The sequence below is a fragment of the Baudoinia panamericana genome (genome assembly GCF_000338955.1).
Source record: "Baudoinia panamericana UAMH 10762 unplaced genomic scaffold BAUCOscaffold_3, whole genome shotgun sequence".
Lineage (NCBI taxonomy): Eukaryota > Fungi > Ascomycota > Dothideomycetes > Mycosphaerellales > Teratosphaeriaceae > Baudoinia > Baudoinia panamericana.
In genome coordinates, this window is record NW_006911259.1 from 1,320,263 (window position 1) to 1,346,976 (window position 26,714).

General features: G+C 56.4%; 12 protein-coding genes across 12 annotated transcripts; 6 read left to right on the forward strand and 6 right to left on the reverse strand.

The window, feature by feature from the left end:
- Nucleotides 1-373: 373 nt before the first annotated feature.
- On the reverse strand, nucleotides 374-1,711 carry BAUCODRAFT_50807 (uncharacterized protein; the record flags this gene model as incomplete). Its single annotated transcript, XM_007675471.1, has 2 exons — nucleotides 374-855; nucleotides 940-1,711. Coding segments are annotated over 2 exons (1,254 nt in total), but the record flags the coding sequence as incomplete, so codon positions are not given.
- Nucleotides 1,712-2,289: 578 nt separating this feature from the next.
- BAUCODRAFT_85374 (uncharacterized protein) lies at nucleotides 2,290-5,102 on the reverse strand. Its single transcript, XM_007675615.1, has 3 exons — nucleotides 4,696-5,102; nucleotides 4,314-4,637; nucleotides 2,290-4,259 (listed from the first exon to the last, which is right to left on the reverse strand). Exons 1-3 carry the CDS (start codon nucleotides 4,784-4,786, stop codon nucleotides 2,653-2,655), a joined length of 2,022 nt encoding a protein of 673 aa, XP_007673805.1. The 5' UTR covers nucleotides 4,787-5,102; the 3' UTR covers nucleotides 2,290-2,652.
- A 12-nt stretch (nucleotides 5,103-5,114) lies between these two features.
- On the forward strand, nucleotides 5,115-6,662 carry BAUCODRAFT_394910 (uncharacterized protein). Its single transcript, XM_007675966.1, has one exon. The coding sequence runs from the start codon at nucleotides 5,340-5,342 to the stop codon at nucleotides 6,618-6,620; it is 1,281 nt and encodes a 426-aa protein (XP_007674156.1). The 5' UTR covers nucleotides 5,115-5,339; the 3' UTR covers nucleotides 6,621-6,662.
- BAUCODRAFT_394455 (uncharacterized protein) lies at nucleotides 6,663-8,488 on the reverse strand. Its single transcript, XM_007675967.1, has one exon. The coding sequence runs from the start codon at nucleotides 8,376-8,378 to the stop codon at nucleotides 6,705-6,707; it is 1,674 nt and encodes a 557-aa protein (XP_007674157.1). The 5' UTR covers nucleotides 8,379-8,488; the 3' UTR covers nucleotides 6,663-6,704.
- Nucleotides 8,489-9,529: 1,041 nt separating this feature from the next.
- BAUCODRAFT_573479 (uncharacterized protein) lies at nucleotides 9,530-15,451 on the forward strand (the record flags this gene model as incomplete). The annotated part of the gene is made up of 2 exons (XM_007675968.1): nucleotides 9,530-14,116; nucleotides 14,162-15,451. The coding sequence occupies 2 exons, from the start codon at nucleotides 9,530-9,532 to the stop codon at nucleotides 15,122-15,124; spliced, it is 5,550 nt and encodes a 1,849-aa protein (XP_007674158.1). The 3' UTR covers nucleotides 15,125-15,451.
- Nucleotides 15,452-15,491: 40 nt separating this feature from the next.
- On the forward strand, nucleotides 15,492-15,824 carry BAUCODRAFT_53302 (uncharacterized protein; the record flags this gene model as incomplete). Its single annotated transcript, XM_007675479.1, has 2 exons — nucleotides 15,492-15,674; nucleotides 15,720-15,824. Coding segments are annotated over 2 exons (288 nt in total), but the record flags the coding sequence as incomplete, so codon positions are not given.
- Nucleotides 15,825-16,492: 668 nt separating this feature from the next.
- BAUCODRAFT_146165 (uncharacterized protein) lies at nucleotides 16,493-17,219 on the forward strand (the record flags this gene model as incomplete). Its single annotated transcript, XM_007675969.1, has 2 exons — nucleotides 16,493-16,516; nucleotides 16,572-17,219. The coding sequence occupies 2 exons, from the start codon at nucleotides 16,493-16,495 to the stop codon at nucleotides 17,217-17,219; spliced, it is 672 nt and encodes a 223-aa protein (XP_007674159.1).
- A 162-nt stretch (nucleotides 17,220-17,381) lies between these two features.
- On the reverse strand, nucleotides 17,382-18,617 carry BAUCODRAFT_64742 (uncharacterized protein; the record flags this gene model as incomplete). Its single annotated transcript, XM_007675524.1, has 1 exon — nucleotides 17,382-18,617. The coding sequence occupies one exon, from the start codon at nucleotides 18,615-18,617 to the stop codon at nucleotides 17,382-17,384; it is 1,236 nt and encodes a 411-aa protein (XP_007673714.1).
- A 454-nt stretch (nucleotides 18,618-19,071) lies between these two features.
- On the reverse strand, nucleotides 19,072-19,678 carry BAUCODRAFT_120485 (uncharacterized protein; the record flags this gene model as incomplete). Its single annotated transcript, XM_007675970.1, has 3 exons — nucleotides 19,072-19,395; nucleotides 19,465-19,500; nucleotides 19,664-19,678. The coding sequence occupies 3 exons, from the start codon at nucleotides 19,676-19,678 to the stop codon at nucleotides 19,072-19,074; spliced, it is 375 nt and encodes a 124-aa protein (XP_007674160.1).
- Nucleotides 19,679-20,205: 527 nt separating this feature from the next.
- BAUCODRAFT_146168 (uncharacterized protein) lies at nucleotides 20,206-21,420 on the forward strand (the record flags this gene model as incomplete). Its single annotated transcript, XM_007675971.1, has 5 exons — nucleotides 20,206-20,244; nucleotides 20,297-20,562; nucleotides 20,614-20,690; nucleotides 20,759-20,825; nucleotides 20,892-21,420. 5 exons carry the CDS (start codon nucleotides 20,206-20,208, stop codon nucleotides 21,418-21,420), a joined length of 978 nt encoding a protein of 325 aa, XP_007674161.1.
- A 733-nt stretch (nucleotides 21,421-22,153) lies between these two features.
- Nucleotides 22,154-24,660, forward strand: BAUCODRAFT_31527 (uncharacterized protein). The gene is made up of 7 exons (XM_007675405.1): nucleotides 22,154-22,637; nucleotides 22,704-22,788; nucleotides 22,861-23,151; nucleotides 23,206-23,247; nucleotides 23,305-23,847; nucleotides 23,936-24,063; nucleotides 24,134-24,660. Exons 1-7 carry the CDS (start codon nucleotides 22,230-22,232, stop codon nucleotides 24,308-24,310), a joined length of 1,674 nt encoding a protein of 557 aa, XP_007673595.1. The 5' UTR covers nucleotides 22,154-22,229; the 3' UTR covers nucleotides 24,311-24,660.
- A 371-nt stretch (nucleotides 24,661-25,031) lies between these two features.
- BAUCODRAFT_394514 (uncharacterized protein) lies at nucleotides 25,032-26,620 on the reverse strand. Its single transcript, XM_007675972.1, has 3 exons — nucleotides 26,380-26,620; nucleotides 25,781-26,056; nucleotides 25,032-25,723 (listed from the first exon to the last, which is right to left on the reverse strand). The coding sequence occupies exons 1-3, from the start codon at nucleotides 26,418-26,420 to the stop codon at nucleotides 25,069-25,071; spliced, it is 972 nt and encodes a 323-aa protein (XP_007674162.1). The 5' UTR covers nucleotides 26,421-26,620; the 3' UTR covers nucleotides 25,032-25,068.
- Nucleotides 26,621-26,714: the final 94 nt, after the last annotated feature.

Sequence of the window (26,714 nt, forward strand, 5' to 3'; positions counted from 1 at the left end):
CGTCCGCGAAGACAGCCAAATGTACCCGCCACCGGCAGACCAAACGCCAGATCGCAATGCCGGACAAGCGAGCGTGCCTCGATCAAGTGAATCCAAAAGCGCCAGACACCAACGCTCGGCACAATCTCAAGCAACAACAACATCATCGCTACTGCCACGTCCCTGCCCTCCTCGCCGCCTTCGCCCCAGACCCGCCCTCATCTGAGTTCGTACCCCCATACCCACTATCCCGACTCCCCGCCACCGTCGTCTCCTCTTCCTCCTCCGCAAAATCAATATCAAATTCCGGCTCTGGCTCCTGCTCCGCATCCCTCAACTTCTCCTCCCCCTCCGTAATATCCGCGCCGTCGCCCTCCCCATGCCCCGCCGCACCACCCGCCCACCCCTTCTGCTCCGCCGCGCGCGTGTTCCAGCGTAGAGTCCGGGAGATACTATCGAACCACTCCAATGGCTGGCCCATGACGGTGGGGAACGGATACTGACTCGCTCGCACAACTACCTCGTCCCCTCTGCCTAATTCGACGCGGCCTTTGCCGTCGAAGGAGACGAAGGCACCGCCGCGCCCGGAAGCGGGGATGGCGACTTTGAGCGCCATGTCGTCGTTCAGCAGCATGGGGCGAAAGGAGAGGGTGTGCGGGCAGATGGGGGTGAGGAGGATGGCGGGGATGTCTGGGTGGACGAGCGAGCCGCCGGCGGAGAGGGAGTAGGCTGTGCTGCCTGTGGGCGTGGAGAGGATGATGCCGTCGGCGCTTATGCGGGTGAGAAGTTCATCGTTGGCGTAGAGGTCGAGCGAGGAGATGTAAGAGCTTGGACCACGGTCGATGACGATTTCGTTGAGGACTTCGTGGGTTTCGCCTTCGATCTTGGTGGATTGGGTTGGGTCCGGGGCGGAGGTGGTGGTGGGGCTGTTGGTTTGAGTGGTTGTTATTGCGGCTAGACTGGCTGTGGAGGCGGCGGCGGAGTTGGCCGCGGTGCTAATGGAGGAGGCGGCGGAGCGGTAGACCGTGCAGGTGAAGCGCATGCGCATGTTGATCCGCATCCCGCTGTCGCCCATGATGCGGTCGAGGTGGGCTTTGTAGGTGTCGAAGTCGAAGTTTGTTAAGAATCCTAGCGAGCCGAGGGAGAAGGCCAGCACGGGTGGGACGATGCGCTGGAAGAGCCAAGAGGTGAACAACACCGTGCCATCCCCTCCTAACGTGATAACCAAATCAAACAACTCCGGTTGCTCCAAACACAACGCCGGCGTCCAAAACCGCAACATCTCCCTATACCTTCCCCCCTCCTTCTCCACCAGCCCCTCCGCCCCGAATCGCCGACTCTTCCTCAACTTCGAATCCACCCACACATTCACCCCGACCTCCCTCCCATACCTCGGCGTAGCCACAAGCCACTCCGTCAACTCCCTCGTCAACCTCACCAACGCATTATCCCTCGCCTTCGTAACAACCATCACATTCCTGACCGCCCTCTTCAACGGCCTCCGCTGTAACTGCCGACTCACCTCCCGCACCGACGCCGCCGTCTGCATCAAACGACTGTGACTGAGTTGATCATCCCCCTTGATCTCCTCAAGCACCTTATCAATATCCACCGCATCCCCAAACCTCTTATGAAAGTAACACGGACTCGTCAACGCTGCGAGTCGGGCAATCGAAGGCGTCTCACTGCGAAACTTGAACTGATGCACCGCCGCCTCAAGCTCATGCATATCCTTCGGCGTGCGCGCGGACATCCGTTGGTCCTCCAACAGCTCCGCCTCGGCGGCATTGGCGAGCGCGGTAAAGACCTGCGGCATGGGGATTGCGTTTGCGCCGGTGCTGAAGCGGCGCGGCGTGTTGTCGAGCATGGGGAAGCCGTTGGGGCGGTCGAAGGAGTCGCGACGGATCGGGGTGCGGGAGACGGCTTCGGCCATGGCGCCGCCGGCGCGGTGGTGGTGGTGGGTGGAGGAGGTGCGGTTGGGGGTGGAGGGGGAGGTGCGAGGGAGTTCGCCGTCCATTGTTCTTGTCATTGCGGTTGTGAGGGCGTTGGGAGGTGAGACAGGAGCGTAACGCTCGCTAGTGGTTGTGGGATGGTGGACGGCCTTATCGGAGATCGTCGTGACTGGGGGTAAGCCGCTCGTGGATCGATTGCCGGCGGGGATGCGCTGGATGATGTGGAATGGTCGCGCTGGTAAAGCATCAAGTTCGATGGAGCCATGAAGCGTGGTGGATATAGGGAGAAGGCGGCTTAGTGACCGTCATTGTTGATTACCCTTCGCATACTTCGAGAGCCGATGCCGAGCGAGCGGGAGTGGAGAAGGTTGCAGCCGCCGTCCCAATGGGTAAATGCGAGACGCCGAAACGATGGTTCTTGGTCACAGCACACAATTCGACATCTCGAAGGGCTGAGATGTGATATTTGATTGATTAGTTGCGTGTGCCATGCTATTGACGGAAGAATGCCGTCGCAGGTCGAAGTGCCTAGCTGTGCACCTTACATGTAACGAAACAATACGAGAAGCGCTATGCTTGCAGCGCCATGCGATGCAAGGCCTTGACACCCAAGAATGCGAGAGGAACCCGAAGCCCAGAAACCCACGCCCGCCACCTCAAGAAGCAACGCCTCAAGCCGTCACACAGAACCGGTCATGTACATACCCTAGCAGGCGGTACCTTAGGACACCTTGTGCCCCCTAACCCCCTGCGTACCGACACTGCCAACCCGTCCACTAGTCTTGCGCACGCTGGTCTTGCCCTCAGTGCTGCGTCGACTAGGCGACGACCGCTTGCCAACACTCAAACTACCCATCCCGTTACCGCTTTTAATTGTTCCCGGAGTCTTCGGCCGGGAGGGGCTGGAGGTCCGGTCATCCATTGGTAAGTCTAGCTCTTCGATCAAACCGGGCCGGTTCTCGACATCGCTAGTGTCGGTCGGGAGATCCCATTTCGTCGTGGTTGTTGTTGTTGTGGTGCACGAAACTGCTCGTCGCTTGTGCCCACTGCTACGCGTAGCGGGTGACTGGGAGGCTTTGCGCGACAGCACGCTACGGAGGGCGTTGGCATCTGACTCGCTTTCGCTGGCGTCTACTGCCAACGTTGATCGCTGCATCGTGATGATCTCGCTGTCTGGCTTGATGTCGAAAGGATGCTGGTTCTCCGTCATAACGCGACGGGCGCTGCCGTAGAGTTTGTTGGTCTTGCGCGGCTGGCCTGGAGTCGGGGCTGGCAGGTTCTCGTCCGCGACACCTAAGCTACCCTTGAGGTCTTCAGATGACGTGTAGCGCGACGACGGGGCTGCTTGCTCGTTGTTCGTAATCTCGCCTAATGCTGCACGTCGAGGACTGGCCGCATGCCGGTCGGCATTCGGCGGCGTGAAGGTCTGGCCGTTGCTCGCCAACCTTCTGCTGCTCGAGTGATGCAGTCTAGTCGGCGTGCTGGGCTGCATGCTCGCCAAGATCTTCTCCTTCATGGTGTCTTCGAACCACCACTCCCGGAACGTGCCCTGGTTGAGGTGCAGCCAGTGCTGCTGCGGACCGACGACCATTCCGGGCCGCATGAAGCGCATGAAGGCGATAACCTCGTTTGCGGTGAAGCCGTGGCGGTAGATGAGGTAGGCGCCGATGAGGCATCCGGTACGACCCAGGCCTGCCTTGCAGTGCACGGCAATGCCTCTTCGCTTGTCATTGATCATGCTGTGGGCGAGGGCGATGAATTTGCGGACGAGGTTCAGTGGAGGACATGTGCCGTCGTCGAAGATCATGTCGAGATGCTTGATGCCAAGCGCGGTGAAGTAGCTGGGTGAGTAGAGTTCGGAGTTCAGACGCACGACGAGTCCAATACCACGTTCGGCGAAGTGGCTGAGTACATTCTTAAAGGGCGTTGGTAGTGTAGTGTTCCTGCTCAATGCTGACAGTGACCGAGGCAGCTGGTTGTAGAGAGGGTCCGTCGAATGGATGACATGCGTTGGCTGGTGCTGTGGGCTTGCGAAGGCGAGAAAGCTGGGCGTGATCCAGTTGAAGTCGCCTTGATCGACACGCTCGAAGCGCTCGTACTCTTCCAAGCAGAAGTCTTTGAAGCCGCACAGGCCCTCTTCCTTCGCCTTCCACACACCGTACACGACGTCCTGGATGGTCAGAGCATAGTCTGCCTGGCTGTAGCCGGCATCACGGAACGGCATGCATGGCGGGTCCATTTGTGAGATAGGTGCGAGCGCAAGGTGTGGCGGCCAGTGCTGTATCAACACCATATAGACCGCCAGAATGCATGCAGCATTCGCGCGACCTAACGACACCGTCAGCAATATGTCTGCCTAGTCAAGCTGTATGCTCAACATACTTCTCGGATCGGGTCCACTCCAGAACACCACTGGTCGGTTCTCGTTCTCCGGCTGTGCCAATACATCATGCAATGCTATTGCGAAGCGGTAGAGGTGTCCGATATGAAGCGGTCCGAAGTCTGCATGGAAGGCATTGTACAGTAGGTTCTGCTCGACGGAGAAATAGCATGGTGGCATCGTCTGTTCGGCACTATGCACGGCCTGAGGACCTGCCTGTGCCCTTGCTGACCGTTTGCTCGGTGATCGCGATGTCTGTTTGGCGGGGTAGGGAAACGGCGTGTTGTCGTCGGGTTGGTGTGTGTAGGATGCGAGGTACAGCCGGTCTGCGAGAGTGTGTTAAGCTAGTGTCCTCATGACTGTATAGTGGTGGTGGTTGTGTACCTGCAATATACTCGATGACTTGGCCATAGCTGGTTATGGATGACGGCACTGGCGCCTCGTCCGCCGTCGCAGCGCGGGCAGAATGAGGCATTGCAGCCTCTCTCTCTCACTCTCAAGCAACCTCAGTAGCGATGATGATGTGCTGCCTTTGCAAAGCCAACGTGAGGTTGTCGGAAGCTGCAGACGGCAAGCGCTACTTGATCGCGTGCCCTCAAACTCTAGCTCTGGCAGTTGCGATCGCGGTCAAGTCGTCGAAGTCGTTTGGCTTGTTGATATCAATGTTGTATGCAGCGCGCCACACTTATCGCTATGGATGCAAAAGCCGTTTTCCCGTCAACAACGGCTGGTGAGATGTGCTACTAGTATATGCTTATGCGACGGGTGCAAAGTGGAACAGGAGGTTCTCCATAGAGACTTGGGTTGTCAAGCGCAACCTCTCCATCAACAAACATCGACTACTGTATGGAGGTCAATGCTCGCTTAGACTTCAGACCCTGCGTCGCCGCCTCACGCCGCTCGCCGAGCCCGTCATGGCACATAGTCCGAGCGCCATGAACCCAAAGAGACATTCGGACGACTCTTGAGGATGTTGGGTCTCCCCTGTCGAAGTCAGCATCGAGTGCCATACACGAAGGAGGCTCATCATGCCTGCTGCAATAGCAGATCAATATGTGACGGATCACCTGCCCTCCCCGGACGTGTCCAAGAAAATCCCCAAGCTCACCCCACGTAGACGTCCGCAGGCCGAGCGAGAGTTATCAAACCCGCCGCCACCGACACCACTTCTGGCTCCGCCACCAACTGTTGCGGCCGGCTCGTACAAAGTACCAACCCGCCGCATCCTTTCTGAGCGTGACCATCAACTGTTCGCCGCTTCCAGCACGCATGATCTTATCGTCAGCTTCGTATTCAACCTTTCAGACTCCGTGCGGGACCGCACGATATCGGACGTCAAAAGCTCTCCCGAAGCCTCCGACCCAGCCATTGTCGCCCTGCTAGCTGTCTTGGACGAGGCGGAAGAATGTCTGAAGCAGTCGCCGCCCGTCGACACAGGCTCGAGATTTGGCAACCCAGCCTTCCGTGACTTCCTAAAACGACTCGATGGGTCTTTAGTTGGGTGGCACTCAAAGCTCGGTCTGCAGGATACCGACGCAATCGCCGAGACCTCTGCCTATCTATCTCACGCCTTCGGCAACGGCTCCCGCATCGACTACGGCTCCGGCCACGAACTCAACTTCATCCTCTGGCTCCTCTGCCTGCGCCAACTCTCCATTCTCTCCGACTCAACCTTCCCCGCTCTAACACTCATTGTCTTCCCACGCTACTTACAGCTCATCCGCGAAGTCCAAAGCACATACTACCTCGAGCCCGCCGGTTCCCATGGAGTCTGGGGGTTGGACGACTACCAATTCCTGCCGTTCCTCTTTGGCGCCTCTCAACTGCTGAACCACAAACACATTCGACCACTCAGCATCCACAACGAGCTGATCATCGAAGAGTGCAGCAAGGACTTCTTGTACCTGGATCAGATCAAGTGGGTCAACGCCACCAAGACCGTACAAGGTCTGCGATGGCATTCCCCCATGCTCGATGACATCTCCTCCGCCAAGTCCTGGGCCAAAGTCGAGGCCGGCATGCGGCGGATGTTTCTCGCAGAAGTGCTCGGCAAGTTGCCCGTGGCGCAGCACTTTCTGTTTGGAAGTCTGCTTCCCGCCGCGCCGGGTATGAGCGAAGACGCTGAGTCGGCGGTCGGCGAGGAGGACGTTGGCGAAGTGGAAGTCACTGTTGATGGCATGAAGCATAAGCATAACCCTAATAGTTGGGGTGATTGCTGTGGGATTAAGGTACCCTCTGCTGTTGGTGCGAAGCAGGAGGCGCTTAAGCATGGTCAAGCGAGCGAGTTGCGGAGGGTGCCTTTTGACTGAAAGCTAGAAGAATCGAGGATTTTGGATCGAATGTGCTTTGAATGAACATATTAGATTACATCACTCGCTCACTGCCGTCTATATCTATTGCGGACCCTTCCGAGCATCCTCTTCATCACCCGCGTACGCGAAACGGCTTCTCTTCCTAATCTGCGCGCCATAGAAATAAAACACATACGGAATCGCGCAGCAAGCTAGCGCAATGAACGCTAACAGTGTAGAAGCCCACTGATAGCCGAGCGTGTGGTACATCTGGATTGTAAACAGCACCACACTCGCACCCCAGAACGAGCGCAAGAACGTCTTGGCGGCGAGAGCGGAAGCGGCTTGGTGCTGGTACGAATCCACGAGATAGTTGTTGGCGCTGTTGTAGAGGAAGATGAAGCCGAAGCCGACGGGGAAGCCTCCCAATGCCGGTCCCACCCAGTTCAGCCGTGGGTATGAGGTCCATGCGAAGATGAAGAGACCGATGGGGATGAACCAGCAGGAGAACATCATGGGGATCAGTCGGGCTTCCGCGGGAGGTTTGCCGTTGTGTTTCTTGACCAGGCTGAGGTAGTGCTTGTTGATGAACGGAGCGCAACACGCTGATGCGAGGACTCCCACGGCGATGGGGATGAACATTAGCCCTGTCGTGCCGGCGTTGTACCCTTTGCCTTCTTGGTACACGATCGGATAGGCGATGAAGAACATGTACAGCAAGCCGTACAACACGCTCATGTAGATCGAGACGAAGAGGACGATGGGTTCCATGAAGAGGAGTTGGAAGGGTCGGATGAGGAAGATGGCTAGGCGTTCCGTGAGAGGCCGCATGTCAAGGTCTTGTTCCGTCACGTAGCGGTCGGAGTTGAGCTCTTTACGGAGTTTCTTTGCGCGGCGCGCGAGCAGGGTTGGCGCGTAGGTTTCGGGGACGGTGAAGGTGATGAGGACGTAGCAGAAGCCGGAGAGGATTAGTTGAATCCAGTAGAGCCAACGCCAGCCCAGCGCGTCGGAGAGGAAGCCGCCGACTAAGGGACCGATTGCGGGACCGATGAAGGGTGCTGCGGAGAAGGCGGCCATGGGTACGCCGCGCTCTTCGGGTTTCCACATGTCTGCGAGCGTGCCGCCAATGATTGTCATGGGGGCCGAGAAAGCGATTCCGTCGATTGCGCGGCAGACGAGCAGAGTGCCGATGTTCTTCGCGACCGCGCAGGGGATGACGAAGATGACGGCCACGAGCAGCGTGACCGCATAGATCGGTCTCCGTCCGCAGATCTCGCTCAAAGGTGCGAACAACATGGGTCCCACGCCGAAACCGACAACGAAGAGCGTGATGGTCAACAGGGCCACTTCCTCGCCGACGTGGAACGTCCTCGCAACCCCTTCCAGATCGGCAGTGATGACGGCGGAGTTGAAGGCGACTGCAAAGCAGGTGATGGCGACGGTCATGGTGCAGTACCATTTGTACGGCGTGCTCCAGTTCTTCGGATTTTCCTTGTCACCAGGTTTGAAGGTGACGAGCTCGTATTGCTCTTGGCGGCCGGACTTCCGCGACTGGACTGTCTTCAGGCCGGTCTCTGTCTCCTCCGTATACTCGCCCATTCGCGCTTGCTCGGTGAGGGTGCGGTATGGCAGGTTGACAATGTCTGCTTCATCTTGTGGTACTGGAGCCGGCGAGTCTTCCACCCCTTTCTCAACATCGTGGTCGTCGAGGCTGCTGGGGTAGCTTTTCTGTGATGAGTGTACCTCGGAGGGCAGAACGACTTGTTCTGTCGCCATGGCTGCTGTCTGGTTGAGGATTGACACTGTGGAATGTCGAAGAGATATTGAGGTCGACTGAGACTGAAAAGGACTTACCTAGAAACTGCGCTACAGCTACCTTATATCATGTCTACACGTGCGATACGATTGGGACTTTGCGCCTTCAAGACCGCATTGATACCGCACCGGCCCGCCAAAGAAACGACGTTTTCCTGACGTAGTGGCGATAGATAGACAGCTATGGAATGAGCTCGCGGTCTTCTCCGAGCAATTTGCGAAGAGGCCGAATTTCGCGCGCAGGCCTTAGAGTCAGTGACTTTGGGTGCTGCCAATACCCCCAGCTGTCTAATATATTGACACGATACCATACATAGCTGTTTGGACATGCTTGACAGCTCACCACACCATGCAGCCCGTGAGGTATGAAGAGTTGTCGACAAAGCATCCTTCACGGCTACAATGTTCGAGTGGAGAAGCCACTACGTTGGTGTCTTGAAGTCTCATAACACCAATTTGCGAACCCAGCCGTCAGCACTGCAGCCAGTGAACGTCGCCGGCGCTATTGCGGGAAGTCCTCATTCTGTGGTGAGACCAACCATATTCCTCTTCCGCTCTGGACCCACGAGGCGTTATGACACCTAGTGCCTGGCTCCTGCTGTCAGCCGTTGAGATGTGCCCTGAAAGGAGAAAGCATGCTGTGCAAACTTCCTTTAGCCTTCTCAAAGCACGCAGCTCATACCGAAAGTTTGCTGACACAGACTTCTGGCCTTGTTACTTAAGCCACACTGTGCACGGCAAGTCTACGGCTCTGCCCGTCTGGGCGGCCCTTACCTACCGCCGGCGTAGCCGCTTGTTCGCGATTCCGTTAGCCTGTGCGCACGGGAAAGTGAATGGCAGGATGGACGGTCACTAGCGTTCAGGCTCGCCCGGCCAATAACTGAATGCAGGTCGGCACGGTCGGCTGTTTGTTCCTTAGAGCTCCAAACGGACGTCTGCGCGTCAATGTGAGAATGCACGCGCCAAGCTCGACATTGCTGGTGCAACCAGAGATGTCGTTGTCCTTCCAGTGATTCGCTCGCATACTCATAGTCCCTCGCTCTATCGTCCTCTGCGATCAACCAGCTACGAAACAGCACAGTCTTCGGCAACCTACACGATCAGAAGCGCCGATGGCTGAACCAGCATACTTCCCGTCGCTAGACAAGTGTCTTGCCGGCGACGACCTGCTCATGCCATGGACGACTGCTTATAACGTGCTCTGCGACCTTCCCGTGGCCGTGCGATCGTACACCCTCGAGTACTTCCTCAATACGCCCGAAGCGCTCAAAGCCATCGAAAATCCGTTCGAACCATTTGGAACGCGATCACCTGAAAGCAAGGCCAGGTTCGAGACCAAGACCGCGCCCATACATGTTACACAAGGTAATGGCGCAAAAGACCTGGAGCAGCTGAAGAAGGATGCTCTGTGGCTCTCGGAGCAGGTGCAGATCGAGGAAGAAGCCGCGCTGAGGATTGCAATTGTGGAATCGCAGCAAAGACCCATCCAACAGCTCTTAACGTTCGGCGGGCAGTCACAGGTCGACGTGGCTGAGAGCAACGAATTTGGTGTGTCAATGTTCGCGCGAAGTACTGCGGCTCTGGCGGCCAGCGCAAACGGGACGCCAACCTCATCCCCCGACTTCGGCGACGACGAAGTACGGCAGTTGAGCCTACTGCAAGCGTACTTGGATGAGCGACATGCTATCCTGAAGCTGGCAGCCGAGCTCATTGGGCGGCACGTTTGCGACGAGCAGAACGTGGACGAAATCAATGGACTGTGGATCGATAGGCTGGCGAAGCGCGTTGCGGCCGGTGACTCCTCCACTGTGACGCCGAACAAAGCCCACAACAGCACCATTCGTAACGCAATCGCAGCGGTGCGGCAGTGTCTGGAACATATAGACGACCGTAGGAAATGGCCTACCGTTTTCACGAAAGTGCCAGAGAGCGAAACCATCTATGCAACAGCCACATATTGGAGGTTAACGGATCTATTACGACACATACTGGCCCGGGTGAGGTGGTTGAGCATACGGCACGAGTTGACGGATGCCGAAACTGTGCAGTCGTGGTTTAAGTTGATGGACGACGCCAACTTCATTGGGTATTTGGGCGCTCCTGTACCGTCGTTAAACGCGGAGATACCGCAGTGCCTTGCCGGAATGGTATCGCTTGCAGTGGTACAGCTACCGCAGGCAGTTCAACATGTCGATCAGATGGTGACAGACCAGCCTCGTGACGGCGTACAGTACCCTGCACTTACGAAGGAGAGCGGTTCCCTCTGCAGCGCTGATTGCGCTCGCACAGTTACTAAAGCCATGTACAACGCCGCAAGAGGCAACAACACCATTGCAGCGCCCGTAATGTATGCCTGGGCTCTCATCGCGACGCAGATTAGGAATCTCATTGCCATGGAGAACAACAAGCGTGAGGCGCGCGAGCTTCGACTCGTGGACAGCTCCAGTGACGCTGAGCGCGCTACGACTGCAACCAGGCGCGGCTCGAGGGCGCCCGCTGACAGCGAGATCAGGCTGCTTTGGGACTGGTTCCTTAATCCCGATCTAGAGGAAGTAGGACCGGATCCGGCGCGCTTCTTCATGGTGGCAGCAGTCGATAGGTTGAACGCTTATGGTGCCGTTTCGTGGACAAGCAGTGTGATCACTGCGGCGTACGGCTCGGAACCTACATTGCCTACCGCACTCATGACCCGTGGGCATCTGTATGACCTTCTCCGACAAGGCCTGGACGCGGTGGGCTACGAGTCCATATCCTTCGATGCGACACTTGCTGTGTTGACGCCAGGTATGCCTCATCAGAGCCTCGACCACTTCACGGCATTATCAACCAAATTCATGGCGGACGATGAGCGCTTTCGACCTGCAGTACTCGACGAAGCTCTCGCCAGGTACCCGTACGAGCTGACTCCGCTGTTACAACTCTGCACAATTCTTGCCGCTGGCGAACATGACTATGCGGATGGATCGCCCACCATTGTGCAAGTGCTGGAGAACGTCAAGACGGTAACACTCATGGTACCGGAGCACTTCCGCTCTTACACGCTGGAGAACGAAGACGAAAACGCGAACGGTATGGCGCTTACCGCAGACTTACCCATCTTCGCCCCGCGCCAGGAGAGCTTTGCTGGCGAGCGGCGACTTATTATGGACCGAGCCATGGCGGAAGCGGAGGAAGAAGGACCGCGTAATGTCATGGTCGTCCCAGCTGGCGCCTCTGGCATCGTGGCAAAAGAGGACCGGCCAATGGTGCTGGCGCTGAAACATCCTCACTCCGCTTTGGAATATGTTGGTCTCCTGCTCTCCACACTCTTGCCTGGCAGTGACATTGTACCAGCCCACCTGACCGAGGAGATGGATCGGCAAACTGCAGCGGACATCGTCGCGCTCATTACTGCTCTCCTCACAGCTTCGCTCAAGCAAGACGAGAGCGGTGAAGATGCACGATTCATCCTTGGCCGTGTAGGATTCGCTCTGCATGACGAGACAGACATCGCCGCCGTCATCGGCGAGCTTTTTGAGCTCGAGCTCCTCTCACACCTGGATCAGGCGGCTCAGCCAGGGTCCTTGGAGCTCTGTGTCGCTTGCGCCGAGTTCTTTACCAAATTGACATGGATCTCGCCTGAACGCGTGTGGTCATTGCTGGCCCGGAGTAGCCTCCTAGGCGCAATTGGCGGGACAAGTGCATTGGCTGCAGTGGTCGGAGGCACGGAGGCTCACATCAACTGTTTCCGCTTCCTGGCCGCTGTCTCGAAGTTATACAACGAGTGTCTGCAAGATGCTGTTGCCGGCCTTGTGAAGCGGAAGAGTCGGCCTGCGCGAGCGAATAGCAGTCGCTTTGACTCACCCATGATGGGCTCTGACACGACACCGGAACGTACAATCGGATCTGTGCTCAACAAGTTTACAAGAGTGGCACTGGATGCTTGCCAGAACTTCAATACTTGGCGTTTCGCAAACGCACAGCAAAAGGGGGAGGTGAGCTCATCACTGTTAGACGGCTTCGGCATGCTGTTACGGTGGACGTACGGTCTTGACAAGCCCGCTACGTCGTTGGATGTGCTGGCGAAGCAGAGAGACAGGATCTCTGCACTGCTGGTGCCGGCCGCGGAGGTGGTGCTCAATGCTTACGCGCCGTCCAATGACGCCGCAGGCAGCACTTTGCAAGAGCCCCTGACTGCCACTTTCGCCGACGCGCTCACGGTCGAGGATGAGAGCATTCCTGTGCCGGAGCGAGGAGCAATGATCGAGCACATTCAGTCTCTTTGCTCTTTCCTATGCAGAGTCCTCCGAACAGCTAGGTTCGTCGATGCTCCGCGTGCGTACCGTTTGGCCACCGAGCTGCTCAAGACTGTGCCCACCGTTGCGATGCTGATTGCGACCTCGCGTATCTGGAAGCTGGATATTGCGACATACCTTACCGAGCTAGTTCTGTCGCTCGACTGTACCACGGAGAACCCGCCTTCTCTGCTCAGCGGTCTTAGCACGGAGGCGGCTAAAGCTTTTCTCATCATTGTCGCGCAGCTGGACCGTCCGGTCGCTGACCTGGACACCGAATGCGAGGTCTGGCGCTTCCTGACCGCCGTGCTCGAGAGCAGACAACAGTGGTTTTCGATGTATCTGCTTACTGGCACACTGCCGAAGGATAAGCTCAAGAGTACCACAAGAGTAACAGAGGACACCAGAGCCAGGCCACTACTTGCATATGCGCTAGACGAGCTGTCACGCATAACTCAGCTGGTACCTGCGCGCGCCAAGGCTATGCTGCGTTTCGTCGCCGCGGCGCAGAGCGTGTGGGTGTGGTCAACGGTTTCTGTTCGCCAACATCCCGACTTCCTTAAGAACGCACTGGCATGGCTAGACGAGCTGCAGCCGCCGCAAAGAGGTGGCGCGAAAGAGCACGACTCTCTCGTAAGCGCCAGCGAGCATCAGGCTGCAGCGTACCTTTGCGAGATCCTGGCCGTCAATCTGCACGCTTCGCTCGAAACGGGCAATCAGGACGTACTGAAGCTGCTCGTCCCAAAGCTGGCCTTCCTGTCGAAGCATGCTTGCGCCGTGGATGCGTACAACCGCAGTCTCCATCGCAACCTGGCGGAAAACATGGGCCGCAGATTTGGCGGTGTCATTCTAGCCGACTTTAAGAAGACGGAAGCGAGTCCTACCGAACACGGCCGAGACTTTGCCTATGATTTCGACTTCGCAGACCGTGTGTTGCAGCATCAGAGCATGGCGTGGGGCAGCGTGAATGAGACGAAGGCGCAAGGCTACGCTGCCGAAGTCATCCGCGCGAATGTTAACCTTAGTTTGCTGGACGCGCAGATCAACCTGCTCAGATCGTGGAAGACGCTCGCAATGACGCTAGGCCAGTGTGTTAAAGCGGATCAAGGCGTGCAGGAACCACTTATTCACACGGTTGAGGCGAGCTTACGAGCGAATGAGATTGCGAACCTGGAGGAGCCAGGAATGATTGAGGCGGCGCAGATCCGTGCCGAGCTCGCTTTTGTTGTGCTATCGAAGCTCGTGGACGTCAAGTGCGGGAAGGCTGGGATGAAGAACGTACTGTCGGGGGTGTGGGCTCTGGTCGTCAAAAGCCCGGCGGACTACAGCATTGCGACTGCGCCGGAGGATCTGGTCCAGTACCGCACGTTACTTCAGATTCTGTTCCTGGCTATACGACCGCACATATACAGTCCGCTGGAACCCGTCAAGCGGTCTGCGCCACAGTCAAGCGGCTCGGGCAACGCGAAGATCCTGCCTTCACTCTCCGCCAACATTGCCAGCATGGCAGTCGAGATCGTCGCCAGACTCGTCGGGCCTGCTTTTCGGGCTCTATGCGGGAATCTTCACGGTGGTGGTGATTTGCAAACCAGCATGTCGCTTGCACAACCTACCGACTTCGCACTCATCACCGCTACTCTGCAGGCTATTCTATCCATACGAGGCGTGCAAATCCCTCACATACCCATCTCCGACGCCACCACGAACTCCGGGATGGTGCGCGGCGCGCTAAGCCTGTACAGCTGGTCCGATCAGCTTGCGGAGGTTATGGACAATGATCCCGTATACGGTGAGATTGCCGTCAGTGCGCTAGTCACCTTATCCAGCATCCCGCAGGTGGCTGAGCAGATGGCACTCGAAGGGGTGCTTCTGCAGCTTTCGAACGCGAATCTGAGCAACTACTTCCGCAAACCTGGTGGAAAAGGTCAGTGGGACGAGCCGGCCCGCATGTACGGGATATGGACCGATGGGTTTCTGCCATTGTGCTTGAACTTGCTGGACGCTGTTGGCCCGGCGCTTGCAGGAGAAGTCGCGGCGTTCTTGAACTCATTCCCGGAGCAGTTGGCGAGAGCGGAGAAGGCGTTTCAAATGGACGCTCGTCGGATACATAGCGGCGAGGTCTCCCTCGGCATGGTGAAGGAGCTGCACGCGCTTGTGCTTGTGGGGCTTACCATACAATCGGACGTTGCACGGGCGGCTGCAGAAGGGTTGGATGCTGCGGATGTACAGCCGCTGAGGTATGATGTGGAAAATGCGAAGGCGGAGATGCAGAAGCTGGCGAGACCGCAGAGGAGTTGGGCGGGTAGTTTGGTGGCGACGAATGAGCGGGAGGCATTGTGGGCAACGGGTGGTGCTAAAGGGGAGTATGGGAGCGAGTTGGAGAGGCGGGTGGTGACGGAGGTGCGGGAGGTGCTGCGGCTGTTTGGGGAGTGAACAGCGTCACACAGCGCATATCTACCGCGATGAGTTTCGATTGCGAACATATGACCTCTACCCTTCATCCAGAGTCTGTTTACCTGGTCAGTAAAGCCGACGTTCAACCGCAGAACGCGGTATTCTAAGCGCTGCCGCCGAGCCTCATAGCGTCATGGTGCGTCATGGGAGCACACGAGCTTGCACATTTTCTGGAAGAAGCTCTAGAAGCTCGACTGTGCAGGTCAGGAACCAACTCGTACCACGCTTGAGGAGACATTGAACAGCACATCACACGACCAACACAGCCACACTCTACAACGCCTACGGAAGAGTTCAGGTATACAACCAAACACACTTTTACAAACCACCCGAAATGTCCCAGGACAAGAGCAAGGCGCAGATCATCGAGGAGCGCAAAGCAAACCTCCCACTCCCCGAACAACCACCTGTCGCATCGGACTTCAATTCCGCGGATGGCAGCACGGTAAACGTGGGTTCAGGGGGTGTCTCAGATACCTTCTCGAAGGGCAACGATGCACTGAGAGGGCCGGCAACGGGTGATAGCGCGGTAAGGACAGATGGCAATGTGACTGGGGCGAACACGCTAGGACAGGGGGTGGGAAGGGAAGGTCTGGAGAGTGGCATCCCTAGTGATGCTGTCGCGAGGGGTTCGAAGGATAAGGCGGGGTTGAAGGATACGACGGGGAAGGACTATGGTGAGTTCATGATCCAGACGCCTCCGCGGGCGTCTTCCATAGATCATGTGTCAATTGCTAACATTTTGGCTTCAGGCTATCCGCAAAAGAGCGACCCGGCGGACACGAGCAAGCTGCCTTGAGCGCTGAGACGTAGAAGGGTCTTCATGGGCACGCGCCCCCGGAGCCTCATCAGACCGGTAAACAGGCCAAAGTGCATACCGCAGATTCGGCAAAACCGTATAAGTGAATCGCTATAGCCATTGAAGCTACAGATTGCACTTTTACAGCTGCTCGTGTGACCTGTACATGTGGCAGCTCGGTGGCCCGTAATCGGCTTGGACGAGGGTGAGTAACATACACGGTATATTGGTGACGGTGTTCAACACGCCTCCACAACGGAATATGTGTGGGACCGTGTGAGTCGTGAACCATCGGGCTGTGTTGCCGTACAGCAAATCGATCGGAATGTGTGCCTTCTGCTTTCGGCGGGGCAATTCACGCCCCACGTCTACGTCAAGCCACCAAGAAGTGCAGCATGTGAGATCATAGGCCGTAATCGTTCGCGGTACCTGCATGAAGTGAAGCCTCAAACAACTCTTTCATTTGATCGATCACAAGACACACTCACATACCATTGTACCGAATTCCCACCAGCCAAACAAGACTTCATCATATCACACAAGTCAACATGTCGTCCTCACAAGGCACCAAGGTAATCCCACCACCGCATCACAGCGATCAACACAAATGCTAATCAATGATTACAGGTCACTAAAGATCCCTCCGCCCTCAACGACCCCAAGAATGAGAACCCAGGCGTCGTGACCTCCGACTCCCTCGCCGGCGAGTCAATCCAGTCGGGTGGCTCCTTCGCCGCCAACTCCGACGCCCGAGGCCCCATGGGCCAATCCTCCGCCGGCACCAACACAAACAACACCGACACCTCCGGCGCGAGGACACTTAATGCAGCCCCGGACGCGGAAGCAAGACAAGCGCAGGAGGGTTGGAGCGAGACGGCGGCCGTGAAAGCGGGAGATAAGCTTGGCGGAAAGGATGCAGGGATTGGACCGACCTATAATGAAGCTGCTGGCGGCTCAAGCGGGAGTGGTGGTGGTGGGAACTACTCGTCTGGCTCAGGACAAGGTGCGAAGGCGCCGGGATACTATGATAACCCCGCCCCATCAATGGGAGACAGTTTCAAGCCCAAGGGTGCGAACTTGAAGGAGGGTGGATTCAGCTCGGACGACCCGAACGCGAGTTTCGATACGGATATTGGCGGGAAGAACGACCCGGGACGGGCGGCGTTGGGCGCGATGGAGGCGAGGGATGCGGCGCCGTCGGGTGGTGCGGGGGCGAGAGATCAGAAAGTGACCGGGGATGGGCAGTTCTCGAATCTCGATGAGACGAGTGCGTGAGATATGAGTTTGAGGAAATGAACTATCTTTGCGTGAGGTCCGCAGTGTGTCGAGCACAAGCGAAGAGTAGCCACACCAAGCCCGTAGCTTCGGTGGCAGGCTCTACATTTTCTAGCATTGCGTAGACGGTACCGAACCGCTTCGCCAGCTAGCTTAACCACATCACGAAATAAACACCTTCTTAACCTCCTCCTCCCTCCACTCCAGCCCACCCAACCCCTCCACCGGATCCCTCACCCTCCCCTTCCCCGTCCCCAACTTCTCATTCAACCCCCTCAGCCTCTCCCGCCCATACACCCTCCCGTTCGGCAGCACGACCGGGTCCTCCTCCATGAAACTCTTCGTATGATGCGCATACGGCACTGCCCTCGCCAACTCGTTCAACTCCGTACTACAAATTGGACACAGCGGCGTTCCGGTCAGACTCGCCGCATTGCTGTTGAAGTGACCAGCACTACTCGTGCCGATATTGTGGTTGTGCACACTATGGCACGTCGGCGTCTTCAACGCGGACAGCCCCGCCGACAACGCAATATGCAGTAATGGCTGCGCGGGGAGTGAGAATAGCGTGTGGTGGGTTTGCAAGAACAGCGAAGCGAGGGTCGTGTAGCGTTGCCGGCTGTACATCCCTCTGTACGGCTCCACCAGCGTATCAGGAGGATGGGCCAGTAGTCCTCCCGCCCGGAGTCCAAACTCCGTATCCGCACCGCCGGCCAGATGTTTGCGCGCGTGGATGATGGCGTCCATAAGTTTCCCCATCTCCCCCGTCCGCGCCAACTCGATGAACTGTTGTAGCCGTAGCTCAAGCTCAAGGTTACTGTTGATCTTCTTCAACGCCTGCTTGTTCTCCCCACACCACGCCAACGCCTCCCTCACATCCCCACCCCGGAGCGCTGCGTCGATCTTGCCGCACTCCTCGAACACGGCGATGTCCACCAACTCCTCCACCCCCTTGCCAGCCGCCAACTGCCGCGCGCTCTCCACGTACCCTTGCCGGAGCAGGTAATCAACTAACAGTCTATCCAACCGCACGTGAGACCACACATCGTACTTGACATCCGCCAAGCTGGGTATCTCGTGCAAATCCTGCAAATGCCGGATCCGCGCTTTCTGCTGCCGGTGCAGCGTCCGCTCCTCCGCGTGGAGAGCTTCGAGCTTGCGCTTGAGATTCTGCGCTTTGGCGAGCGTGGCGTCGAGGCTCGCGAGGGTTTCGGCGGGGGTGGAGTGGGCGGTTGCGGATGCGGTGATGCTGGTGGTGATGGACTTGTTGGCCAATTCGATTTGTCTCTGGGCGGATTTCAAGTTCTTGCGGAGGAGCTCGTGCGGGAGGCGGAGGAGGGGTTGGTCGAGGATGAGGTGCGTGTCCGGGTCGAGTTTGGTGGTGGTGAGTTCGGCCATGATTGGGCTTCTTGTCTCACGATATCCTCGAGGTCCTTTGATCCCTCGATCGCTTAAATTACTGAGATGGTGTTGATGTGTCTAAGCGGGGCATGACGATGAGGTTTGACCATTATCATGTCGAGAAGTTGTTAGATGGTAATGGCTATCGATCAAAGGCCGGCCATCAACCTCACCCGTCCCGCGCGATCTACGGAATTTGATTGAGAAGTCCATCAAATGAATCGGAGCATTGATCGAAACATGCAAACTGGGCTCAGAAAACATCATAAATTTCTATACCTGGGAGATTGCCCCGCCCCCATATCAAATGAGGTTTACAAGTGCGAGAAGCATGGGATGTGGGCGGATGATCTAGGTTGCACGTGATGACAAGATTGGATATTTAGAGCTGCCTCTTAGCCAGGTCGGCCTTGCGTAGGTCTCTCAATGCCCATCATACATAGACGCTGTTCTAATCCTCATCCTCCTCGCCCTCATCGCCCACAACGTTGAAGAACTTCAAGCTGTACTCGCCCTTGGCCGTAGCCACCACCCGCAGCCAATCCCGCAGTTGCTGCTTCTTGAGGAACTTCTTCGTCAGGTACTTCAGATACCGTCCGCTGAACTCTTGATGCGACACGATTTCGATGCGGCCATCGCCAAGGTTGGAGACGGTGATGGCGTCGCCGAGGTTGCCCGTGCGACCCTCGACCTTGATGCGCTGTTGCAGGAATGTGGCGAAGGCGGAGGGGTCGAAGATGCGGTCGTTGGTTGGTTGAGTCGCGTTGATGATGTACTGTGCTGGATGTTAGCATCGCAGATGATAGATGGGACAGAAGAGGATGGGGATATTGTGCAGCAGTACCTTCTTCGTGACCTTCTGACCCTTCTTCGGCGTACCCTTCACGCCGCCACCGCCGGCGGTAGGTTTCTTCTACATAACAAGGATTGTTTTAGTACTTGCTCTCAAGCCTACTGCTCCATTGCCATTGACCGCTCAGTGATCGAAGACCCAGTGAAGGACTCGATCATGGCGTCGGCGGGCAGCAAAGCGAGATACGTACTGTTCCGGCAACCATGATTGTGGATTTCAGATGAGGCGGCGAGGTTGTTGCTGTTGTCCACGCAAAGAAATGGATATCCTGCGTCTTGTCGCTGAAGATTCAAGACCTGTCGCAAAACCTCGATTCGGATTTCGTTCGTGGCCTTGGCGCGCTTGTGGCAGAGAAGGCCGGATCTTCCCGAGCGAGTTCGAGTTCGTGTTAGCACCCAGCGGACGCATCTACCCGAGCGAGCGGAGGTTAGCTTCCATCCTCAATATGCACGTGTTCGGGTACGGTGAAATATGTCCGTACCAGTTGGATCGCAACGCACCTACAGATGCATCTCCACAAGGTCATGACAATGGCAGCGAATGCACGAGCCCGGTGCTTTTGCACGTCAGAGTGTATGGATCAACGATGTATAAGAAGCCTCCGTTTCCTGTCTCGTAGTCTTCCTTTCACCCGCCACTGTTGGCATGCTCACTAGACTGCTTCAACACAGTCATCGTCTCATTGCAATCTCAGCATCCTTCTTTCCCTCACGTACCCGCGGCAACCCTACCATGGCTGCGAATCACATCAGCAAGGTCGCCGTCGTCGGTGTATGTCGACCTTAGCTCGAAGCACATCAGCACCAGCTGACACAGTATCCAGGCCGGCGGCAACGTAGGACGCTACATTACCGAAGCCTTGCTCAAGACCGGCAAGCACAGCGTCACGGCCATCACCCGAGCGGACAGCCAGAGCAACCTTCCGGACGGTGTCGAGCAGAAGACAATCGATTATAGCAAGCATGAGTCGATCGTCGAAGCTCTGCGTGGCCTGGAAGCACTGGTTATCACCCTTGGTGCTCGTTCGGGCATCAAGGAGACCGAAGAGAAACTCGTCAGGGCTGCTGCCGACGCCGAGGTTCCATGGATGTGAGTAGGATGTTTGGCTCCACAAGGGGCCACTGCTGACGCTTAGAGCAGTCTGCCGAACGAGTGGTCGCCAGACTCCACCAATGAAGGCTACCTGGAGGACCTTGCGATCATCTTCGGTCCCAAAGGTTCGCATGTGCTGTGCATCCAACGTTCGAGCACAGCTTGTTCTGACTCCATGTTGATGGGCCGACAGTTGCCACACGTAATCTCATCGAGCAGCTTGGTAAGAGCTCCTATATCGCTCTCTGCACCGGGTTCTGGTCAGTACATCCACTCGCAAGGTGAAACTAAACAATCAGTACTAACGCAATACGCCATACCGTAAGGTACGAGTACAGTCTAGCCGGGGCCAACAATTACGGTTTCTACTTCGCCGATCGCAAGATCCGGTACTTCGACGAAGGAGAGACCAAAATCTGCACCTCCACCTGGCCTCAAGTTGGCCGCGCAGTTGCCAGCATCCTCAGTCTCCCGGTCAAAGCCGAAGACGTGTTCAAGACCTCCGCCTCCTTAGGTGCGTACCGTAACAAGGTCATCTACGTCAACTCCTTCACCATCAGCCAGAAGGACATGTTAACCTCTACTCTTCGCGTCACTGATACGAAGGAGGAAGACTGGATTATCACGAAGGAGCCTGCGCCGGAAGTTTACAAGACCGGAATGGAGCAGATGAAGGCTGGCGGCTGGCCCAAGGCGAATTTTCTCTACTCTCGTGTGTTCTATGCTGATGGGAGTGGCGACTTCGAGCATCAGGGTCTGCAAAATGACGTGCTAGGCTTGCCGAGGGAGGAGCTAGATGATGCGACGAAGGCTGCTATAGAGCGCCAGAAGGCTGTTGGGGCTGCCGGTCATTAGGCGTGCATTGCGCTGTCAGTGCTGATTAGAAGAACCGTGGGCGATGGGGCCTACGTCACAACTTTGGTTTCTCAAGGGTCCCGCCCGAAGCTGTCACCAGTCAGAGCATGGGACGCTGAATATGGGTTCTCAGCATACAGCCAATGCTCCTACCCTCCACTTACTAACATTTTGTTCTTACACCGAGACTCTGACCTTTACCGAGCAAAAGAAACAATTCTGACCACCCCTTTGCACCGCCGCTGCATATCTGCTTTGTCACGCCAACTAATGCGCTTATCAGTTCAGATACGGCCCTTGCAACCCCGCAAAACGCTCCTGTCCACATAGCGCAGCCCTTATCACTCCCTCGCGTCCTTCACGGACAGCATGCAGAGTAGCTTCCTCATATGGAGTCTAGCCTCGGTGTTCATCGCGAATTCGTGTACCTGCTACGTGGGAGCGGTCAACGAACCGTGCGAAATGTTGCCAATACTCGCTCGGGGCCCAACTCCTTCGCTTGTACAGATAAGGGAGGCCATATGGTAGGTTTATGCCGGTGCAGCATTGTGCAGGGCTGCATGTGCAAGGGCAAGCCTATCACGATAGCTGAGGCTCTCTTGGTGCGACTGTGGCTTCAGCACGAGATGCGCATGTACTCTAGCTAACCGTAAGTGGTGCTATCGCGCGCAGCTGCAAGTTCAAGTATAGTATGCTTTCACTTCTCCTAATACACTTTCACTTCTCCCCTGCTCTCCATATTCTGTTCTGCGGAACTGCAGTCCAGACGAACCACTCATTCGCATACCAACCCCGTCACCGCTCCTGGCATGTCCGTCTCAAGCGCTCCAGGCGGTCGTCGCCACACCATTGACGAGTCCGCGCTCGGCGTGACCTCCGTCCTTGCGAAACGCAATGAGCATGCCGTAGTGGACCACGAGCTAGACGAAGACGAGAAAATCTTGGTCGCGTTGGGCTACAAGCAAGAGTTCAAGCGAGACTTCAGCATCTGGACTTGCTTCAGCGTCAGCTTCTCCATCCTTGGGATTCTACCGTCGATCGCGAGTACGCTGGCGTACAACCTAGCGTACTCTGGCCCCGCGGGGAGCATCTGGGGATGGATCGTGGCGAGTGTGCTTATCCAGTTCGTGGCGCTGTCGATGGCGGAGTTGTGCAGTAGCATGCCTACCGCGGGTGGACTGTATTATGCGAGCGCAGTGCTGGCCCCGGAAGGCTGGGTAAGCATACAGACCATGAGATGATGCGCTGTAAGATCCTACTAATCTCGGTGGTGTTGGCGCTAGGGACCCTTTGCAGCGTGGGTGACGGGTTGGTCGAACTTCCTGGGCCAACTGACCGGTCCGGTCTCTGTCGGGTACGCTCTGTCGTGTACGTGAACTCTCGGTCACAAGCCTCGTTTGCTGTTTTGAACAGCGCTGACGCTCCGATCAATGCTGTTAGACATGATCTTGACCGCGGCCGCCATTGGCAACCCAGACTACGTGATCCAGACATGGCATATCTACCTCACACTGCTCCTGGTTCTCATCGTCTCTGGGCTGATCACCATGCAATCTACCAAGATCATCGGCTACATTAATGTGGTCGGTGTCTGGGTGAATCTCGTTGCGCTGATCATCTTCGTCATATGGATGCCCGTCGGGTCCGTCAACACCCCGAAAACAAACCCAAACTGGAGGGTGTGGACGGCAGCGGGTATTGAGAACGGGACAGAATGGCCCACCGGCTTTGGTGCGTTGCTGGAATGACAGGATCGCTTGTACATGTGACTGACCGAATCTCTAGCCTTCATTATGGGCTTCCTGAGCGTCATCTGGACCATGTCAGGTATGCCAACGGTATAAAGACTACACTCATTCCCAAGCAATACTGACTGTCGTCTAGGTTACGATGCGCCATTCCACCTGTCCGAAGAGTGCAGCAATGCTAATGTCGCTGCACCGCGCGCTATCGTTATGACCTCCCAACTTGGCTTCTATCTCGGCTTTCCCGTCATCATTGCCATCGCATACACGGTGACCAGTGTCGAGGATGTTGTCGCCAGCGAACTGGGTCAGCCATTCGGTGCATTATGCCTGCAAGTATTGGGCACGAAAGCCGGCCTGGCAATGTTCGCCATCAACATGGTAGCGCAGTGGGCCGTAGAGCTAGGCTGTATCATCGCCGGCAGCCGCGTCATCTATGCCTACTCCCGGGATGACGCGCTTCCGGGCAGTCGGTGGTGGAAGCAGGTTAACAAGCACACCATGACCCCGGTCAATGCCCTCTGGTTCGACCTGAGCATAAATGCCCTGCTCGGCCTACTCATGTTCGCATCGCCCGTGGCAATCGGCGCGGTCTTCTCTATTGGCGCAATTGCCCAGTACACAGCCTTCACGATCCCCATAGCCCTGCGGTTGACAGCGGCGAGCAACAAGTTCCGGCCTGGTGAGTTTACGCTGTTCTCACCATGTGCACTGTTCCGTTGCTGCTCAGTTTGCCGTTCTGCTTCTAAAGCTAACTCGACAATCTGCAGGTCCGTGGAACCTCGGTCGTTGGTCAAAGCCATGCGGGTACATTGCCTGCACGTGGGTGGTATTCATCATCCCAGTTTTGTGTTTCCCATCGGTCAAGGGTGGCGATCTTAACGATCTCACCATGAATGTACGTTTCAGATCTCCCAGCCTTGTCTGCGAAGGGTGGCGCGAGATTTGGTGCTGACATTGTAACGCAGTATACATGCCTAATCTACGGCGGCGTCATGTTGTTCGCCTTGCTTTGGTACGCTATTGATGCACGGAAATGGTTCAAGGGACCCAAAATCAACGTCGAGCACATCATCCACGGTCAAGATGTTGATGATCGAGAGGATATGGTTAGGAATACGACCATGCCACAGAAGGAGTACTAGAACACAGGACTACTCGGGTGTGTCACCCGACGAGCATCAGCGCGCCGAGCAGGGTAACCATCCAAAGTGAAGATGTACAAAGCTACAATACCAATGGCAATGATGCGCTGGTCTAAACTAGTTTCTAATTTCGCCAACAGCGAAATGGTCCGTCATGGCAGAACAACCAGTCTCCAAGGCATAACCGGGGTGTAGAGTCTACATCGTATGTTGTCCATGACCATGCGCACTGTGTGGAAGTGGATCCTCACAAGAGTCAGTCCGTCTGGTGGCATGAGGTCATAGTGGTCGACCTGTTTCCTGTGCGGCTGATTCTATAGATTCGACCTGAGATAGCAGTCTGCTCCTCAAGCTGTTACCTTGCTTACTCCAAGCCGCTAGCGGTTGCTAATCAAGCGCCCGGCGGAGTGGACCTTGCTGTAGATGTGGTGTTCCCATGGGTAAGCTCGTGGCTTGCTTCCATTCCATGGCTTGATCACACGGCTTAAACCTCGGCTCCATACAAGCATGGAGTCTTAGAGCTATGAGTGCAGTCCGAATGTGGTAGATGGAGACAGTACGGCAATCTACTTCGTAGTAGGAGGCCATGTCGAAATCCAAAGTCCAAGCTGGCAACGGCTGTCCAATCCGGTCAGGATCCGATGTGTGGATTGTGGGTTCGTACGGCAAGTGCTAATCCTGCATGAGTTTCCACCTGAGAATGATGTGACCTACTGGCATAAAGACCTACCTTTACCTAGCCGTCAAGGCACAAATTTTCAGCCGCGCCGAGCTTCTTCTGACAGTCGCCGCAACTCAGCAATATTCCGGCTCAATCGATGGAGGTTGGCCTCATCATTAGGGCTCTGGACGGAGTCCATCTGCCGGACAAGAAGATCACGCTGGTTAGCCCACTGAGCCTGCAAATGCTCAACCTCTTCCGGAGTCTTCCTAAGCGAATAGGAACCACGTGCAAACGGAGAAGCTTCCTTCTGACCATGTGGCAATGGCATGGACTGTAACGGAGTAATGTTAGACATGGTTCCATTGGCCGGGCTAGGGCTGGGCTTCTGCCGCTGAGGCGCTGGTTCTCCGGCACCGGCATCAGACGCCTTTCGTTTTCGCCCCGCGGTCCGTCGCTGAATACCAGGGTGCGTGGTCATAGTCGGACTGTCCAGCGACGTTGAAGGATCATCCTTGTGATCGTGTACTCGCTTCATGTGGTCGAACAAGTTGTACCTGCGCGGAAATCCGTTACCAGGTATACGGCGCTCACAGCCGTGATAGAAGCAGAGGTGCGGTCGATCTCCATGTCCATGCATTCCATGTGCTTCTCTTTCGTGCCGCAGGAGACAGGCAGTGGAAGAAAAGGGTTGGGTCGCGCACGATTCGACCTTGCATCGGAAGGGTTTGACATGTGAATCAATGAATTTGCTGTAAAACACATGATCAGTCCATACATTTCAAGTAGCCTGGTTGGTGCGCTCGTACTCGTAATTACACTTCAATTTGGTCGGTTTGTGCTGGCAAGTCTCCTCCTCCTCGTATGGGCAGTGATATAGTCCGTCAACTTGGGCTACAGCAGTGTAGAAGTGATGAGTCCGGTGGCGGCCTTCATCACTTTCTCCGGCCTGTGGCGTGCCTCTAGCAGAAGGTGCTTCGGAGGTAAGGAGTGAGTCCTGGTCAGGCTTCGCCTCCACTAGGTCCAAGGTTGCGGAAGGCGCCTTGGGCACGATGACCGGAGTATTACCATGTCCGTTCGAGTAACTATGTTGTTGGTTAGCACCTGTTTCCCGGGGCCATTGTCCAGACTTGTCTAACCTCAAAGTCCGAGAAGGTGAAGATGGCTCTTCCTGCTCGAAGTGGATGAACGAACTCCAGTCCTCGCTGTGATCCGCCGGGTAGCCTACGGGTCCTACGGGCATGGACTGTATAGGAACACGGGGATGAAATTCCGGCAAGGGCTGCGGTACCGTTGGCCCAACGGGCATTGCCATGTTCTGAGCCGGAGAAGGTGCGGTCTGCACAACAGCCTGCAATTGAGTCGCAATACTAGGGAGTCCGTGCGGTTGCGATGGCAGGCTACTTACGTTTGAGACACCGGACTGGGAACTCTGCGATCCTGGCACATAAGGGCGCAAGCGACGCTGCTGCGGTCCGTATACGGGCTGTGCAGCCAGAAGGTATCCTTCAGTCCTAGGAAGCAATGGACGTCTTGGCGGTGGAGCCTGGTACGACATCACGTGCGGGGGAGGAACCGGATATAGACTCTGCTGGTACCGCATCGGTTGATGCATATATCTCATATTCTGCGGAGTAGATCCAGCGGTCACCGGGTGGTTTGCATAGTATCCGTAGCCGACATGGTCGGTCGCTGGCGGTACGAATGAAGGGGAGGATGCTGCGGGGACACTGTGGCCATTGT

Coding starts and splice junctions, on each gene's coding strand:
- BAUCODRAFT_394455 (XM_007675967.1), bottom strand. CDS start 8,378: ATGGCGACAGAACAAGTCGTTCTGCCCTCCGAGGTACACTCATCACAG.
- BAUCODRAFT_31527 (XM_007675405.1), top strand. CDS start 22,230: ATGTCCGTCTCAAGCGCTCCAGGCGGTCGTCGCCACACCATTGACGAG. Junction 23,248..23,304: donor CGTCATCTGGACCATGTCAG/GTATGCCAACGG, acceptor ACTGTCGTCTAG/GTTACGATGCGCCATTCCAC. Junction 24,064..24,133: donor TTAACGATCTCACCATGAAT/GTACGTTTCAGA, acceptor ATTGTAACGCAG/TATACATGCCTAATCTACGG.
- BAUCODRAFT_394514 (XM_007675972.1), bottom strand. CDS start 26,420: ATGTGCCAGGATCGCAGAGTTCCCAGTCCGGTGTCTCAAAC. Junction 26,057..26,379: donor CCCAGTCCGGTGTCTCAAAC/GTAAGTAGCCTG, acceptor CCAACAACATAG/TTACTCGAACGGACATGGTA. Junction 25,724..25,780: donor AAATTGAAGTGTAATTACGA/GTACGAGCGCAC, acceptor TGTGTTTTACAG/CAAATTCATTGATTCACATG.
- BAUCODRAFT_85374 (XM_007675615.1), bottom strand. CDS start 4,786: ATGCCTCATTCTGCCCGCGCTGCGACGGCGGACGAGGCGCCAGTGCCG. Junction 4,638..4,695: donor AGTCATCGAGTATATTGCAG/GTACACAACCAC, acceptor ACACTCTCGCAG/ACCGGCTGTACCTCGCATCC. Junction 4,260..4,313: donor GAGTGGACCCGATCCGAGAA/GTATGTTGAGCA, acceptor CGGTGTCGTTAG/GTCGCGCGAATGCTGCATGC.
- BAUCODRAFT_394910 (XM_007675966.1), top strand. CDS start 5,340: ATGCCTGCTGCAATAGCAGATCAATATGTGACGGATCACCTGCCCTCC.